At 38.5% G+C, this 16974-nt stretch overlaps 2 protein-coding genes and 1 long non-coding RNA gene across 3 annotated transcripts; 2 read left to right on the forward strand and 1 right to left on the reverse strand.

Annotated features, from left to right (window-relative positions):
- The first annotated feature begins 369 nt into the window (after window positions 1-369).
- On the forward strand, window positions 370-1830 carry LOC149047782 (uncharacterized). The gene is made up of 2 exons (XR_016185235.1): window positions 370-825; window positions 1450-1830. It is a non-coding gene; the product is annotated as an uncharacterized LOC149047782 (long non-coding RNA).
- A 1891-nt stretch (window positions 1831-3721) lies between these two features.
- Window positions 3722-6379, forward strand: LOC113665858 (5-hydroxytryptamine receptor 5B). Its single transcript, XM_027181589.2, has one exon. It carries the CDS (start codon window positions 4326-4328, stop codon window positions 5310-5312), a length of 987 nt encoding a protein of 328 aa, XP_027037390.2. The 5' UTR covers window positions 3722-4325; the 3' UTR covers window positions 5313-6379.
- Window positions 6380-14739: 8360 nt separating this feature from the next.
- On the reverse strand, window positions 14740-15869 carry LOC149047783 (uncharacterized). Its single transcript, XM_089198725.1, has 2 exons — window positions 15721-15869; window positions 14740-15427 (listed from the first exon to the last, which is right to left on the reverse strand). The coding sequence occupies exons 1-2, from the start codon at window positions 15867-15869 to the stop codon at window positions 14740-14742; spliced, it is 837 nt and encodes a 278-aa protein (XP_089054851.1).
- Between the last annotated feature and the right edge of the window lie 1105 nt (window positions 15870-16974).

Consider the following 16974-nt stretch of genomic DNA (forward strand, 5'->3'; position numbering starts at 1 on the left):
AAAAAGATAAGATAAACCACGAGCTTTAAATCACCTGCTGTACATTGAGAATGTTACTTTGTCTTTCAGTTAAGAACGCTTTTGGCCATCGATTGTGAAATAAGGTTCAAACTCCAATAGTGAATCATTTCCACAGGAAGTCATGCCAATCACATAAACGTACCTATTAGAGCAGTTGTGTATAGAATCAATCATTGTGTGGGAGTCAAACCTTTTTTACAGCAGACGCGCCCTTTTTCTTTTATTCATTTTTACACATTTGTTGCCGTTCGTTACAGGGATGTAAACGCTCTTTTGAGAATACCATGCGATAGTAGAGAGTTGGTCATAAAAGAAACAAATATTAACGATCACGATGCATCGATTCCCTTGTGAAAGCAAAACGTTGACACCCTCCGTGAGAAATTATAAACCCTACCAAGGCATAAGTGACTTGGGAGAGCAGCTGAAGAAACAAGTTAAACGAACACGTGTTTTCACAGCTTTGTTCTAGCAACATGGTGGCACGATAAAACGTCGTCTTGGCCAATCAGAGAGCGACAAATGTGACAACTAAGCTTAAGGTAGCAGTGAAGGAAAGTTTGCAGAGTCGTTGAATAGAGGGCTTATATATCAACATGAACTGAACGTGATGCATTCGTATCCGTCCCGTCGTTACAATCTCGCATGCTGAGTCAAAGGTCGATTTTATGAAAAAGAAAAAAAAAACTTATGGCGAATTTAAGGTTTATCTACATCGTACTTTTCCTTTTCATCCTTTCTTCTTTGATCACCGACGATGAGGCATTTTCCAGCAATAATAGAGTCGGTAAAAGAAAGTTCAAGGTAAATATTTGTTATTTCATATTTCACACGCAAGGAAGTTTGAACGCTTGACGACGCGCGAGTTCTGCTGAAGTCTTATATAACGGAGAAGTTAAATGGCTCATCATTAACAAAACATGAAACAATGTCGAACTCTGTAGAAACTAGTCGTAAAGTTTCAAACTCTTTGATCACATTCTATTTTGCCATGAAGCTTCTGTTTTTCAGACTTTTAAAGCTGATCTCAGTTTTCTTTTTTCCTTTTTTTTTTTTTCTTGTCCCTGTGGATGCCGTGGATCGGCGAAAGTTTGGATTTTTAAAAGATTTTTACAGTAGTTTAAGGCCTTATTTGAACTTTTGTCAGTTTCATTATCTAAAATGCTATTGAAAGACAACATTCAACGATTACTTATCTCAGTCGTTGACTGAAATTTGAATTTAACAGTAATTTTGCTTTATTAGGGTTTTGTATTATCTTTAGGGTCATATCTCTATCATATCTATCATATCTCTATGTTATATTGCGCACTCGATCATATCTTTATCGCATGCTAGACTGCGCAATATAAGAAATAAACATCATCATCATCATCACCTTCCCCAAAAATTAGCTAGCCTCTATATGTCCTAATTTATCGATTTCAGCTTAAGAGAAAACTAAAGCTGGCACCAGTTCTCAGAGTGATGAGCAAACAGACTACGCAGATGCAAGCAAAAGAAAAAGTAGAAACAAATGCAGACAAGCAAAGGATTCCGAATGGACTAACATGCCCAGAGAAACAATAACAAACCACTGACATTGAAGAAAGTTGGCGTTTATTTTGAAGCTAGAAACTGCGGTTAAAAATTTTCAATCAAATGTTTTACGATCCGAGGATATTATTACATGGTCGTGCAATGATACAGTTCAGAGAACTAAAAATATTGTTAACACGAGGAAGGAGATAAAATTGCTATCCATGAGTGAATATGAAACAAATGATGATCAAGTATTAATGAAATGTTTAATAAAAAATTATTTTAAACGCTAATTAAGAGCACTGAGTGCAGTAAAGAAATTACAGGTCAACTTGAAATAAACCGTAATCTGGCGATATCGAATTTTTTGTCAACACTTTTTTTCCTTTTTCGAAAAAGGTCAAATCAAATTTCAATAATGTTGGTATAAAAAGGAAAATAAACCTTGATAAAATTGGAAAATGCTGCCTTGATGTCCCCTTGTTACCATGGCGATATTGCTGTCAAAATGTGACATCAGAGAGGCAGGTTTCTTTTGTAACAGCCATCCTTACGAAGTTTATCTAGTCTTCGAACTCCTGTGATCAGCAGATAAATCAAGTTGCACAGGCAAGTTTCCAACCAAATCAATGAGTACAGTAGGCTTAGTGGTCTTGAAAATTAGACTACTGGATCTACAAGCTCAATGGATAGAAAATCAGAAAAGATGAGTCGATGTTATACTATTGAAAACCAGTTGGAAATTTTAATTGCGCGTGTTTCAATTACGCAGCAATTCAATACTCAGGGAAACTACTCTATATCTGTATTTGACACTTAATAATAGATCGATTGATGTACTGTTAATTAAGATACCCTTGTGAGACAAAAAGCTTATGGAGGTGAAGAATCGCTTAGCACGTTCGAATGAGTTCTAGTAGCTTTCCTTGCCATCATGTGCAAAACAATATCTTGGATAAAAAGCGGGTTTTTCTAATTTCTATTTGGAATCGAAGACTGTCTTTTCACACTAATCTGGAGAAAGTTCTGGCTCAAGTCCGAAAACCACGAATGAATCTAGGCAATATAGGGAGGTTCTGTGAATGATAAATCAGTTCCGTGTTGTTCGGCGTCGTATTTGACGTTGCAAACAAAAAAGTTTGCCCACCCTTCCGTTTGTTGTTCATATCATAGGAACATATCCTCGTGAAACGGAAATTTATTTGCATCCAAAATTTTGACGCCACAGGTAAGACAATGACATTCGCGAAATTTGCAAAACAATTTTACGATTCCAGTGCAAACAAACTCACAAAAACACTGCAAGCCTACTTCCGAGGCAATTTCATTACTTTTTAGAACAGAGGAACCGTTTGAGGATGTTTGACCCAATTTATTGGTTTATTTTCGAATTATTCGGTACAGGGTTACATTTGCACCGATCAGGAAATTACCTTTTAAATGACAAAATCACAACTTCAAAGAAAGAAATTTGCTTTATCGGCCTTAAAAATAAAATATAAGATCAACAGGGCCAAACTGTTAAAAAACACCAACGTTATTATAACTCTAAATTTTTGCTATCATGATAGTCGTTCGTATTTATAACATTTCTCCGTCAGTGTTACAAATGCGATTATTTCTATGTTTTACTAAATTGATTTCCGAGCTCCTACTTGCTGAGTATGGTGAAATCTCGCGAAACAGCTTCATAAAATCGAGCTAGTGCCATGGTAATGATTGTAACTTGAATTGAAGTTCTATCTCAAAAGATATTTATAAAGATATCGATTTAAAGTCATTCAGGAAGATTAAATGCCAATCTTCAGGTTGTTTTGTCTTTTTTTCCGGTGGAGAGCCTCAGTTTTGAAAGTAGAATCATAATCAGGCAAGGTTTATTAACGTAAATGAAATAAAATGAAACTAATTTGCTTTATTCGAAAGATCAGATAGAGCCGTTACGGTTTTACCTAAAAACTACAGTCTTTTCAAACTGAAAGAAATTAATTTTAGCATTAGTTTGATCTAAAAGAAATAATTGAAATCATGAAATATGGCCATCATCAAATTAGTTTTTGCCTCATGTTCAATATTATATCCAAGGACATTTCACTGAGTTTTCTGAGCTGCTGTTGACACGAATTTATCTTAAGATTAAAAAATTTTCAAATGTCAATAAAAAATATTGATAATGTATTCTTTTGTTTGTCGCACGTAAGGAACACCTTTCATCAAGGCTTGAAATTATGTTTTATAACTTACTCTCTTCTCAAAAAGAAGCGGAAATTGAGTGATATTATCAAATCAGAAATAAATCCAAAAGTGTTTTTCTACTGACGTAAAGAAAGATTACATGACGTTACTTAGAGAAAATATCAACATCAGCCTCAGCGTTTTAACACTTCGTCCTTAAGGCAACTTTTTTATTTTTCTGAAAGCGGCCCGCATATTAGCATTTTTGGTGATTGTGAACAAAAGATTGAAGGAACCGCATACAGTAATTGAGGAGCCTCGTCCAGCACAGAGACAAAAAATTGATCAAATAACAATTAGTTTTTTGGTTTATGCTTCAAGAATGAGTGACATTTAAATGTGTAAGACAGGGAACTCGAACATCAGTTGGGAAGCCGAAAAAGGAATATAACATCGATCCACTTCTCACCTCGTATCAGCTCCGATCGCTACCTACACAATTATCAGCTACGCAGCAAAAAAAATATATTATTATTGATTATTTTATCAGCGACAGCCTTACTCAAACAAACGCTGCAATTATAGTCACACGACAATCTGACTGCCGCAAGATGTCGATTGATTCAGTTCTCACCACCTCCTTCATGGTGTTCGTATCTGTTGTAGGAACCGCTGGAAATTTATCGGTCATTGTCGCCATTCTTTACAAGCGAAGGCTAAGAACTATTCCCAATTATTTTATCTTTGATTTGGCTGTATGTGACTTGCTGACAGTCTCCCTGGCTGTTCCTTTACGTCTTGTAGAAGTGTTTCAGCCGGGCCTCATTCCTTGTGGTGTTGTCATAGCAGTGAATATTCTCTTCGATGGATTATCAAGGATAAACATCGTTTTTATCTGCATTGACAGACTTACAGCTGTGAAATTTCCTTTCAAATACAATTTGTACATGACAAACAGAGCTGTTGCTGTTTTTGTGGCAAGTGGATGGACTATCGTGACACTTTTTGCAATTTTACCGATTGTGGGCGTCGGCTTAGCTCCCGAAGAAGTCCTTCGCCACAATCATGGTTTATGCTTCTTCTCAACAAATTTATCCACTTCGTATTTGCTAACGTTTCTGATCGGTTTCTGTTTGTTGCCGTTGATATTGGCTACATCCATCAACTGCTTTCTTCTCAAAGCCAGCCACAGACAATTGCGGGTCATTCACGTACAACAAGTGCAGGTGGAAAATAGTGTTAACACTTACTACCGTAATGTTAGCGCAATGTTATTCAGCGGCAGAAATCAACCGGCAAGTACAGGGCAGTACAACAGGACATTCGCCCTTAAACAAAAGCGAGTTGCAAGGATGGTCATAATTTTGGTGGGGTTTTTTATAGTCCTTGTTCTGCCTATCACAATAATTGATCTTGTCGGAGCATTTGGAGTATCTAAAGTGCCGCCTGCAGTCACTAAAATTGCCGTTTGTATGATATACACAAACGCAATGATAAACGTTTTTGTTTACGCGGGCTTTAACGGAGAGTTTCAAAGAACTTTTGTTGAGATGTTTCAAGCGGGTAAGGCAAAATTCCGTGCTCTAGTATCTCTCTAGTGATTGAAATAAATATCTATTGTCGTTTTTACGACCAGCTAAAGATGAGGATATTCCAGCCTAAAAATACCGATTCTTATACTGAACAGTTTATTCAAGGATTTTTCTACTTTTAGATCTGATTTTCAACCAAAAACCACATTTTCATTCTTATTAGTGTTTCCGTTCCTTTGCAAGTTGTTTTACTTCAACTGAAACCGCAAAAAGAGCAGTTTGGCTAACTACAGAAAAAGTTAACAATATAAATGAATGCATAATTGTATGAGTTCTTCAAACCTCCAATTTACGCCTCCGTGCGCGCACGAAACTTGATCAAGTTTAGTCATGAATACATGGGCAGTAAACATATATACACAAGTTAAAATTCACCTCAGTAGCATAAACTGAACCCCTGATATGATCAGTTTTTTTTATCAAGTTTTAATTCCGATGGAGATCGTTTAAGACAGTCTTGAATGAAAAATTGACTCTCAGCATTAAGTTATGTGACGATGATGGAGGTGTATATTTTTCTAATAGTTTTGTTTGCTTTCTGTTGATTTTCAATAAGTAAATTTAATTTCAAATTTTCTATTGAGGTTCTGGAAGCCCTTTAAAGTAGAATAATTACATTGTCGTATTGTCTAAGTTGGAAATTCAAATTCTCTTTTTTTTTTTTTTTTGATGACCAGATTTTGTTTGCAAATATCCAGCAGTGGAACATTTAAATAGGGCTGCAAAAGAAGGGAAATATCATATCAAAACACAAATTAACTTAAAGAAATGCGATTTCTTAATTACTTCAATGAAGAAAAACTGAACTAATGATTAAATTGTAATAACAAGTATTTGAACTTTTATCCTGTTATGTAGATTTGATAAATTTAACTCAATTTCCGTTTTAATTTAATAACGTTGACAATTTGATTTCCAAACAAATTATGGGGATGTAATCTGTATCGCAGCACACTTATTATTATGCATTTGATGAGCCGCATGAAGACTCTTGATTTTTCATATTGATTTTTCTGTCTCTTCAAAGCTTGATTAAAAATTCAGTACATTTCATACACTGCATGAAAAAGTAACACATGTTGTGCTTCCTTTGATTTTTCAAAACATTCGCTAGAGGGGCAGGCCGTTTGTCAAGGTTACAGAGAAGCAATTTACATTTTAGAAGTCCATTCTGAGTTTGAGCTTTTCCGCAGAGAGATCATTTACTGCAGTTATTTCGCGATTCACACATCTTTTTTCTTCAATATCAATTATTTAACCGAGAGAGGATTTTTAAATGAACTTGATTTAACGAAAAACGATTATTCAACTGTTACTACTATCCTATTCAACATTCGCTCTGACGAAGGGCTAACGCTCAAGACGTCAGTTTAGAAACTCTTTACGGTGGCCAATTTACATTATCAACTCAGTTCCTAAAATCAAATTATCTTGTCTGAAAGACCAACAAGGGCTTAAGAGGGCAGGAAAGACTGGGTCGGTAGAATAGAATTTCCCATTACTTAAAACAAAAACAAAAGGAAAGAGAGGGATTGCGGAAATCAGAGGATAGAGCTTTGAAAAATTATGGCGTCGGCAGGGAGAAGAAGAGATGAGGGCGGAAGAGGAGCGAAAAGCAAAAACTGCGACAATAATAGCGCTAAGATAACTAAATCCACAATTTCAAGCTCCCCTCTCTTCACGGAGATCTGAGAATACGAGTCTGCTGACATCAATTCTAATACCTCTATCAGTCTTGAAGGCTCTTGGTGGCCTGCCTAAAAAGTCCTCTCGGCTAATTTTAATTTGCATTCAAAATGGAACCTTTGCTCGCACTTGTTGCAATCCAAAGAAATAACAGTTCCCTCAAAATCATTTCGGAAAGTTCATAATGAGAGACGAGGAAGTTAGAGGCTTATAAGTCGAAAGTTATGAATTAAGATCTCGAAGCCGGTAGTCAGAGAATTATATGTCAATGGTTCGAAGTACACTCCAAACTCCGAAATCGAATGTCTAAAGTCGTAAATTGAAAATCCGAAGCCGGAAGTCAGAAAATTTTACGTCAATGGTCGGATGTAAAACTCCGAACCCGAAATCGAATGTCCAAAATTAAATCCGAAGTATGAAGTCGTAGATTAAAAATTCGAAGCCGGAAATCAAGAAATTGAAAGTCGATAGCCGGAAGTAAAAATCGAATGTCTGAGAACCAAAGTTAGAAATCAGAGGTCGGAGGAATCGTTGAAGCATTAATTTTCTGGCCGGTAACGAAACAAGTGACAATTGTTTCCATTGAGCCTTTATAGACAACTAATGATAAAGGGAACATCAGGTCTTGAAACTCACAGCAAAGTCAATAAGAGTCTATTTATAAAGGTAAGCACAAATGTGAAGTATTTCAGGTGTATTTCGAGGTTCAGTATGGCGTTTTTTTGTTTTTTTTTAATTATTTTTTGTTTTTTGTGGTTTACGGGTTTGTTTGTTTGTTTTTTTTTTTTTTTGTTTTCATTGTTTATTTTTAATTTATTTTCATAGTTACCTTTTTATTTTAAATTGTTCCTTTCTTTATTTTTCAAGTCAAACTTTTATACCCTTTTTCCTCGAATAAGCGCCCAGGCGCGCATTTAAAATTTCAGCTTAAAAGGAGGGCACTTATTCGCAGGAGGGCGCATATTAAGTTAGCGTAGCAATAGGAAAAAAATTAAAAGGACAGATGACGCAAATATATGGAACTCTGCTCGAAAATGAAGACAGAAATAATTGGAAGAGACTTAACGGAAAAGAAACTACTCTCCTGCACTGGTTCCGCTGTAGTCGAGGCTTAACGAATTACGAATAAATTAGCAATGGAAACAGGTTTTCCACGTATCCCTACTATTTAAGACCGTGAGGGAGGAAAGGGAGAGGCACTTATTTGATGGGGCACTTTATTGACATTATGGCCTAGGGAATGAGCGCTCATTCGGAGGGGGGGGCGCTTGTTGGAGCGAGGGCGCTTATTCGAGGAAATACGTTATTTCATTACTTATCATTTTATTTTTTGACGCTCGTATGATACGTATTAAGGCACTGAAACTTTAAAACTGCTTCTTTTTATGATGATCAGATCATGCATAGACACTGCAACGCTTACACCGCTTCCCTTAAGATAAAAACACGATGAATAGACACCGCAACTTTAAAACTGCTTCCTTGTTGACAACCACATGATGCTCAGACACCGCAACTTTTAAACTGCTTCCCTGTTGACAACCACATGATGCACAGACACCGCAACTTAAAAACTGTTCCCTTGTTGACAACCATATGATGCACAGACACCGCAACTTTTAAACGGCTTCCTTGTTGACAAACACACGATGCATAGAAACCGCAACTTTTGAACTGCTACCTTGTTGACAAACACATGATGCGTTGACACCGCAACTTTTAAGCTGCTTCTTTGTTGACAAACACGTGATGCACTGACACCGCAATTTTTAAACTGTTTCCTTGTTGAAAAACACATAATACATAGACACCAGAACTTTCAAACTGTTTCCTTGAAATGCTTTTCCTATAAAAGTTCGAAAGTAGAAGGTGGTTTCTTAAGCCAAACCTTACAAAGGAAACGGAGCAAATGTCTCATGTCACAGTTGCAGTCATTATAACCAATGCAAAGGGTGATATTTAGTTACAGCTTATATTTTCATTATATAACCGCCAAGATACGTGTATATTACATATTGTACAGTTTATACAAACTTCATGAAGAATCGTTTTATCTCATTCCATTCTTACCTGAACAGCTAAGCAGCACTCTTTGCATGTAGAGTTCTGTTGATCGGTTTCCTCCATTTCTGCCTTGAATACCACTGATTTGAGCAGATACTTGATTCCAATAATACTAAAATAAAACCCATACAGCCATTTGATAACAAATACGCACAGAGCAAACATTATACAATGTACATTCACTGTAGAGTCCTGATGTTTCCCGAGACGAAGTCGAGGGAAACGTCAGGATTCGAGGAAAAAACAAAACTAACTAGTTTCCCGAGGGATCATACATTAAGTGCTTTGCTATATATTTAGACTTTCCCTTAAATAATCATAGGGAAAAAAACGTGCTGTTGTATTCGGTGCGCGGGCAACAACTGCGCAATTGTATCCCGGTCGGGACACATGACCAAGAATCAACCAATCACAGTGCTCGTTTTGTTGAGTGAAAGTCTAGGTATATAACAATGCTAATTATGTGATAAGAACAATAACTGCACCAGTTTCATATATCTCAGCCGGCAGATAAAGTACCTGAGAACAAAATCGGTAGACCTGAGGTTTAACTCCCTCTTCAACTCCCTGTATTTCTGTTAAAAATAGCATGCATACATGGGTTTCTTTGTTTAAATTTGATTCGTTTGTTTCGATGTGATTTTTGTTTTCATTTTTTTTCACGTTTAATATTCGGCTTAAGATGATTTTGATTCTAATCTTTCTTATTTTCCGTAGATATACATTTCATAATTCTCAGCCAGTGTATATTCAAAATTCCAATTGCTTCTAATATCTTTACTTAAAGTTGATGTGTTTAGTGACTGAAACAGCTCAAACGTACTTCACGAATCGTCGATAACTCTAATTTATTTCTTACCTAAACAGTTAAGCAGCTCTTTTTATATTTAAAGCCCTTTTGGTTTGTCCACTAGATCGCTGACATGAAATCCAACTTCAATATATTTGCAGTTTGATTCCAGCAAAACAATAACTACATCTTTATCACCTGCTGATCACACACTCAAGAAGCAAACAAAATACAATGCTTAGTACGAGAAAACAATGACTGCACGAGATTTGACAGCAAAACACGTATATTGGAGGTTTGAATCCCCACAAGTGTCAACCAAAAGTTTTAATTTCCGCCTGTATTTTATACCGAAAATACACGGTATTATTTTTAATTCCTCCGTGAAAAGTCGACCCACATTTTTCTCAGCTCAGCTGGAAGAGCATTTTATACCAATATTGGAAAGTCTGAGGTTTGAATCCTCAGGTACATTTACCCAAAATGTTTCTTTCTAATAAATAAATAATTGACATTTAAACAGGGTGACCCCTTCAGTCACAAGACTGGTATCAACGGGGGCCCTGCTGTAAGGGCATTTCGTAGCAAAGTTGAATGAAATGAGATTTGAATCCTCACAAAGGTCGACCCGAATTTGTTGTTCTGCCCAGCAAGTAAAGCTGATGGCGAAGTTTAAGGTGTAAGGTTTTAATCCTAACAGACGTTTATCCAGATGTTTTTTTTTATTCTGCTCAGCTAATAAAGTAATGGGCAGTTTTCTTGGGAAATACTTTGGATTAAGATATCATAGACAATTAGTTCTTATGGTCCCTCTCAAGCTAAGCTCTGGAAGCTTCAGTCGCCATTATTGAGTTCTACTGAGACCAATTTGTCTCATTGTTCAGTTAAGAAAGTATTCCCCTGACTTTGAATGCCAAATGTGCCGGAGAAAAGAGAAAATACAATCCCTGCTTGAATACAGACACTGTCCTCTGGTGGTTACAGCCGACACCTGAAATGGGTCAAGACCTCCGGGTTTGAGACCTATGTATCGACTATTCTCGTTTCATCAAAAACAAAAAACAAAAAAAGGAAAAAAATGATACGAGCTTACGCCGAGGTACCAGAGGGCGAGACCGAAGTATGGGCAATCTGCACTGCACCTCTCCTCGGGACGCGAAAATAAACAAGCACTGAGTGGAGTGCACGAAACTCTCCACCCAATTGGGATCGCCTTATTTGGGCTGACTGCTTGAGGTTCGAATCCTCAAAAGGGACTCAGATTAAAATATTTCTTTTTCACAATCCTATATATGGTACCATTTGATTTCTGCGCTCCTAATTGTCCCCTGGCAGTGAAATGTCTTTCCCTGGAACATGATCCTCCAGCTGGAAAAGATAAAACATATGAATAAATTACTAGGAATTTATAAGAGAGGGAAAATCTATTCACAGGAAATCACATCATGTAGCACATTAACTTGACATCAGTCTAAAGGGCTGATCACTTCGAAGCTTTAACCTCCCCCCTTCCTCCCAGGTAGCCCACGGACATTTCAACATCGTCTGTGTCGGGGGGTGGGGGATTTGAAACTGAAGTGTTACGTCTTTCCAGCGCAATACAAGTGTTATGTTTTTTAATCTAAAGCTGTTTTAGGTAAATAGCTCACTTTCGCGAGTAAATGGCTCAGAAGAAAAAGTCTATTCGGTCCAGTCTGGGTTTTAAGGCTTTGTCCATAAGTAGAATGTCATGATCGCTGACTTTGCCTTTTACAAAAATATTGACCATTAAATCCTGCACTTTGGTGGAGTATTTAAACACAATTTTTGCCCTAAGGGAGGGGGGTACGGGAATTTTAACTGACCAATCGGTAAAAGTTATGATGCCTGGGGGTGCCATGGGGGTTGTTGAAGCTTTGAATTGATTAACGCATAAACGATGCTTTATTTGTTCAGTAAAGTGCAACTAAGATTAATTCCATCAAAATGATTTGCAAATATTACTCTGCTAACTGAACAAGGGTTTTGACTTTTATTGTTTCAATTTTTCCATGATTTCTCGAGAAACGCTTTGTGTGTATTTACATTTCATTATTGCCTCTGACAAAGTTGCAGTCCTCCATCAGTTTATATAGAAAAATTTTGCAGGTTTCTAAGGCTAGCTTCTCCTTCAAAAAAAAAGGTACTTTGGAGTCTGTTTGGATTTATTTTAGAGCATATTTCATCGTTGGGTCCCAATCTTACTCTTGAATTTCATAACTTCCAAAATTCCCACCTAAAAATAAATAGCACATCTATGTCAGGAAGGAATAAAACCCCGGCCCTTTTCGAACATGTTGTTCGAATGGCCAGGAACATTTACCTTGGTCACTGCCTTTCCAAATTAGGAGTGTCCGCCTTTGTAATCACGCACAAGTTCAGCGACTCTGTTTCAATTAGAACTGGCTATGTCCTACCTCTGGTAACCTTGAACAAAATGGAAAAAGTATTAACTGTATAAATAAGAAATATCTCTTTACACATCAAAATTATGGATTTTCGTAAAATGTCGAAAGCATTGGTAATAGAAAAGACACATAGAGAATAATGCATGGACGCGCGTAGATAGGAAACGGAATTCCTCTTCGAGTGTTTAACTCGATAACGTGTGAGTGAGAAGTCGGGTTGAACACGAGAAAAGAAATTCCATGTCTACAAGCAACAATGTATTATTCTGTTTATCACATAAACCCAATAGCCCTCTACGTACAAGAATAACCGACTTCATTAATGAATGAAAATAAATGAGTCGACAATCCCCGAATAACAATCGTAAATTGCGTTGGCGCTAACTCTTAAGATGGAAAAATGCACTGAATCACGATTATAAAAACAACAATGGTCGTAATTTTCAATATACAAAATTCTCAGTTATTGAATTACACCTTACCGACAGAAGAAATCTTTTAGGTACACGGCCAAAATCGACCGGGGCCAGTTGTCGATTTTCATTCTCAGCCGCGAGAAACGCCATCACCAGAGCCACTGAATACGTAACTTTCGGCTTTTCTTTTCTATATTTTTTTCTTCCACTTTTAGGAAGGTTTGAACCTCACTGTCTGTCGGTGATATGGATTTTTTAGCGTTCTAGCCGCCATAATCCGAGAAAGTTCCGACAAACTACCTTGTATTGAGAATCGTGAAGGCTTTGACGTTGATTCAGCAACCTGACCGAGTGGCGCGAAAAGCGAGTGACGTGTGAGCAGTTGATTGGTGATATCAAATACACGTTGTGACAGCTTTTCTCAACGCTGAAAAACTTTGTATAACTTACTATCCATCACGCCTATGTGGCACATAGGGCAGCAACGAAATCCTTCTAACCCTGCCTATCTTTAGCCAGTTTTTCAATGGTGCTCCAGCTGTAATTGAGCCCCCTTAGTCTCTTCTCTACTGTCCTCCGCCAAGTTGTTTTCGGGCGCCCTCTGCTTCGTTTGCCTTCAGGTGTCCAGTGCATTGCAATTCTGGCTATGTAGTTACTGGCCTTCCGCATCACATGACCGATCCACCTCCATCTTCTCCTGTTGACAAGTGTACGAATATCCTCCTGCTTAGTTTGCCTCAGTAGCTGGTCGTTTGATATTTTCTGAGGCCAGAAGATTCTCAGAATCTTCCTGAGGTTAGCTGTGTGGAAGGATGCTAGTTTTGAGAGGTCCTGTTCTATCATTCGTCAGCATTCCGAGCCGTAAAGGAGAGTTGACAATACGCAGCTCTGATAGATTCTAAGCTTCGTCTTTGTGCTGTAGCTTGCTGACCTCCACACTGATCTTAAGCTCATAAAGGCATTTCTTGCTTTGTTCAATCTACTTTGTATATCTACACTAGTACCCCCATCTTGGCAGAGCACACTTCCGAGGTATGTGAACTTGTTGGTGTATGGAATTTCCTGTCCTCTTACCCTGATTTTTGTTGGGGAAGGGAATTAACACACATGGCCTCCGTCTTCTTCAAGCTAATTCTCAAGCCGACCTGGTTGCTGAACATGCTGAGCCGGTTTGTCTTTTCCTGAATGTGCTGTCGTGTGTGGGAAAATAGGGCTAAATCCTCTGCGAAGTCGAGGTCTTCGAGTATAGTAAAGGGGGTCCATCTTTTGCCTCTTCGCTGATCTTCCATTGTTCGACAAAGGACCCAGTCGATAGCAATATTGAATAGCATGGACGACATGACACATGGCACAATCTGCCAAAGACTGTCCCTGTGAATGCTGTCAAACGCTTTCTCATAGTCGATGAAATTTACATACAACTCCCTGTTCCACTCAGTACATTGCTCAAGTATGTTCCGCAGTGTGAAAATATGATGCGTACATCCACGCCCCTTGCGAAATCCAGATTGCTCGTTCCGCAGGAGGTCGTCAACAGCTTGGGTGATGCGCTGACCTTGCAAAAGATTTTACTCGGCACAGACAAAAGGGTAATTCCTCGCCAGTTGTTATAATCACTTAGAGACCCTTTCTTTGGTATCTTGATTATCACTCCTCTGCTCCAATCTGTCGGAATTTCCTCCTGCTCCCAGATCTTTGTAAACAAGGGGGTCAGAATGGTTGCAGCAAGCTCAGGGTCTGCTTTAAACAGCTCGGCATTAAGATTTTCATGGCCAGAAGCTTTTCCATTCTTCAGGGAATTAATGGCTTGGATGATTTCCCTCCTAGTTGGAACGTCTGTGCTTTACAATCACGTTGGTTGTATGGCATTTACCTGTTATGATCATGGTGACCTTAAATATTGTTCCTTGCTCATTGCGTGCAGCTGCCTCCTCTGCCTGTGGTGCAAGTTTCTCTATGTACTTCCGTTTATCTGCTCTAGTTCGGCGTTTCACCTCTTTGTTCGCTGCCCGATACATCTCTTGATGTCTTTCTTTAAGCCGTTGGGATTTTTAGTCCATAACTTTCTTCTTTAATCTCCGTCTACTTTCAATTACTTTCCAGATATCAGATGACATCCATTCCTTTGGCCTCCGCTGCCTGCAGCCTAGACATGTCTTGCTTCTATCATTGTAAGCAGTAACAATTTTCTCCCAGTTCTTGTTCACCCCTTCATCGTTAATATCCTCCCTTCCGTCTAGTTCCGCAAGAGCCTCGAATCTGTTGCGCACCTCCAGGATAAAAGATTTTCGCACATTTGGGTGTTTCAGTTGGCTCACATCGAAACGGCTGCGCCCCTTGGTTAGACGCTCTGCACTCTTTAATTTCAGTTTAAGGCAGGCTGTTACAAGATGATGGTCACTTCCAATGTCAGCTCCTCTCCTCACCTTGACATCCCGAAGGGATCTCCGCCATTTTCCATTGATCAACAGGTGGTCAATTTGATTTCTATCCCTGCCATTCAGGGAACACCATGTGATTTTATGGATCTCTCGGTGTGGAAAAAGGGTGCCCCCTATCACCAGATTATTAGTTGTGCAAAACTCAACAAGCCCTTCTCCCTTTTCATTGATGATGCCACTCCCGTGTCTTCCCATCACTCTGTCACTGCCTGAGTTATCGGCACCAACTTTGGCATTTAGATCCCCCATGATGATGATAAGATCTTGCATTGGGACCTGCTCAATCTCTGCCTGGAGCCTGAGATAGAAATTGTCTTTCATATCATCTTCACTATCATTGGTCGGAGCGTAACATTGAATCAGGGTCAAGTTATTTTGCTTTCCTTTCAGCCTGGCCTTTATGAGGCGACTATTAATAGGTTTCCATTCCAACAGCGATCTATCTGCTCCTTACTTCAGAATAATTGCCACGCCTTCACGATGTAACTTATCATCCCGCCCAGAATACAAACCGTCTCGCCTGACAACGTCTTTAATCTCCCTGTCCCTGTCCATCTGCTTTCACTTACGCCCAATACATGCAAGTTATACCGTCTCATTTCTGTTGTAACCTGTGCAAGCTTCCCAGTTTCATACATGGTACCTACATTCCAAAAACCAATCCTGGTCTTGGTTTTTGCACTCATCATTTCCAACTTCATGCCAATAGTTTCCTTCTGGCTTTCACCACTGGTAGTCATACGGTTCGAAGACCTTGGAAGGTCTGCGTGCAGGATATTGGTTGTCTTCGTTGCTGTTTCTGTAACAAATTCTTTTTACAGGATAAGGTTGTTAGCCTTAAGCCTAACCCCCATGCCTGGAGGGCCGTGGGACTGTCTTTAGTCTGGACCCTACGCCTTGACCTTTCCGGCTTAGGAGGCCCTACTAGGGGTGTAAACACCCCCGCCGGCATAACTCTTGGAGTCGCTGGGACGCACAAGCCACTCAGCCACGACGAGGCAACAGTCCCAGTGAGTGGTCTTTGTATAACACCGTAGTTTATATGATAAAGTTTATATGATGTTACATCATTCATTTACATCTACTCTGTTTTTATATAAAATATAATATGTAATTTTGTTTAAAATTAGATATAGGTAACGTGATGTTTCTAATAACATCGAAATCTACGAAACGTTGTTTGAGCACATTAATATGCATTCCGCGAAAACAATTGAATCGTATAAAGTCGGTGTGGAAACTTTCTGCCCATCTACGTCCCGCACTTGTTTGCTATTCCTTTGGTGTGACATTTTAACACACAGCAACTTTCTGATAACAAATTGTTTCATTTACCGTGTTGTAACCTGGAGTTCCAATACTAACAAACGCTTCAAACTAGCCCAATGCTGTTGGAAGTTGTGAACTTTTGGTGAAGTTTGAATTTGAAGCGTGATCAGTTCGCAAGAGTTTTATCATAAAAGTTTTGACAAAACTCGTCCAAGTCTCGCATCTTGGCTGTTAAAAGAACTGCAAGATGTTTTTAGCTATCGTCCACCAGGAATGATAAAGACAGTCATCAAATGTAATGGTGACATGAAGGATATCTAATAAATCCGTCCTTTTCCAGCGTCATAAAATAAACAGTCACCGTTAAAAAATTCAAAAATTACCATTTTGGATGAGGTGCGCATGACAGTAAAAAAAACTTAGTGGAATTCAAGTAGTTTTACGTTCAAAGGCGCAAAATATTCGCACGCACTAATGATCGCTAATTATTTCAAATTCTACCTCTGCAACACGTTTTTGTTCCCTTTTCGCATTTGCATAGCGGTGAAAAATTTCTCCCCCTCTTTGACCCGAGTG

The sequence above is a fragment of the Pocillopora damicornis genome, chromosome 3 (genome assembly GCF_964200805.1).
Source record: "Pocillopora damicornis chromosome 3, jaPocDami1.2, whole genome shotgun sequence".
In the NCBI taxonomy this organism is placed as follows: domain Eukaryota; kingdom Metazoa; phylum Cnidaria; class Anthozoa; order Scleractinia; family Pocilloporidae; genus Pocillopora; species Pocillopora damicornis.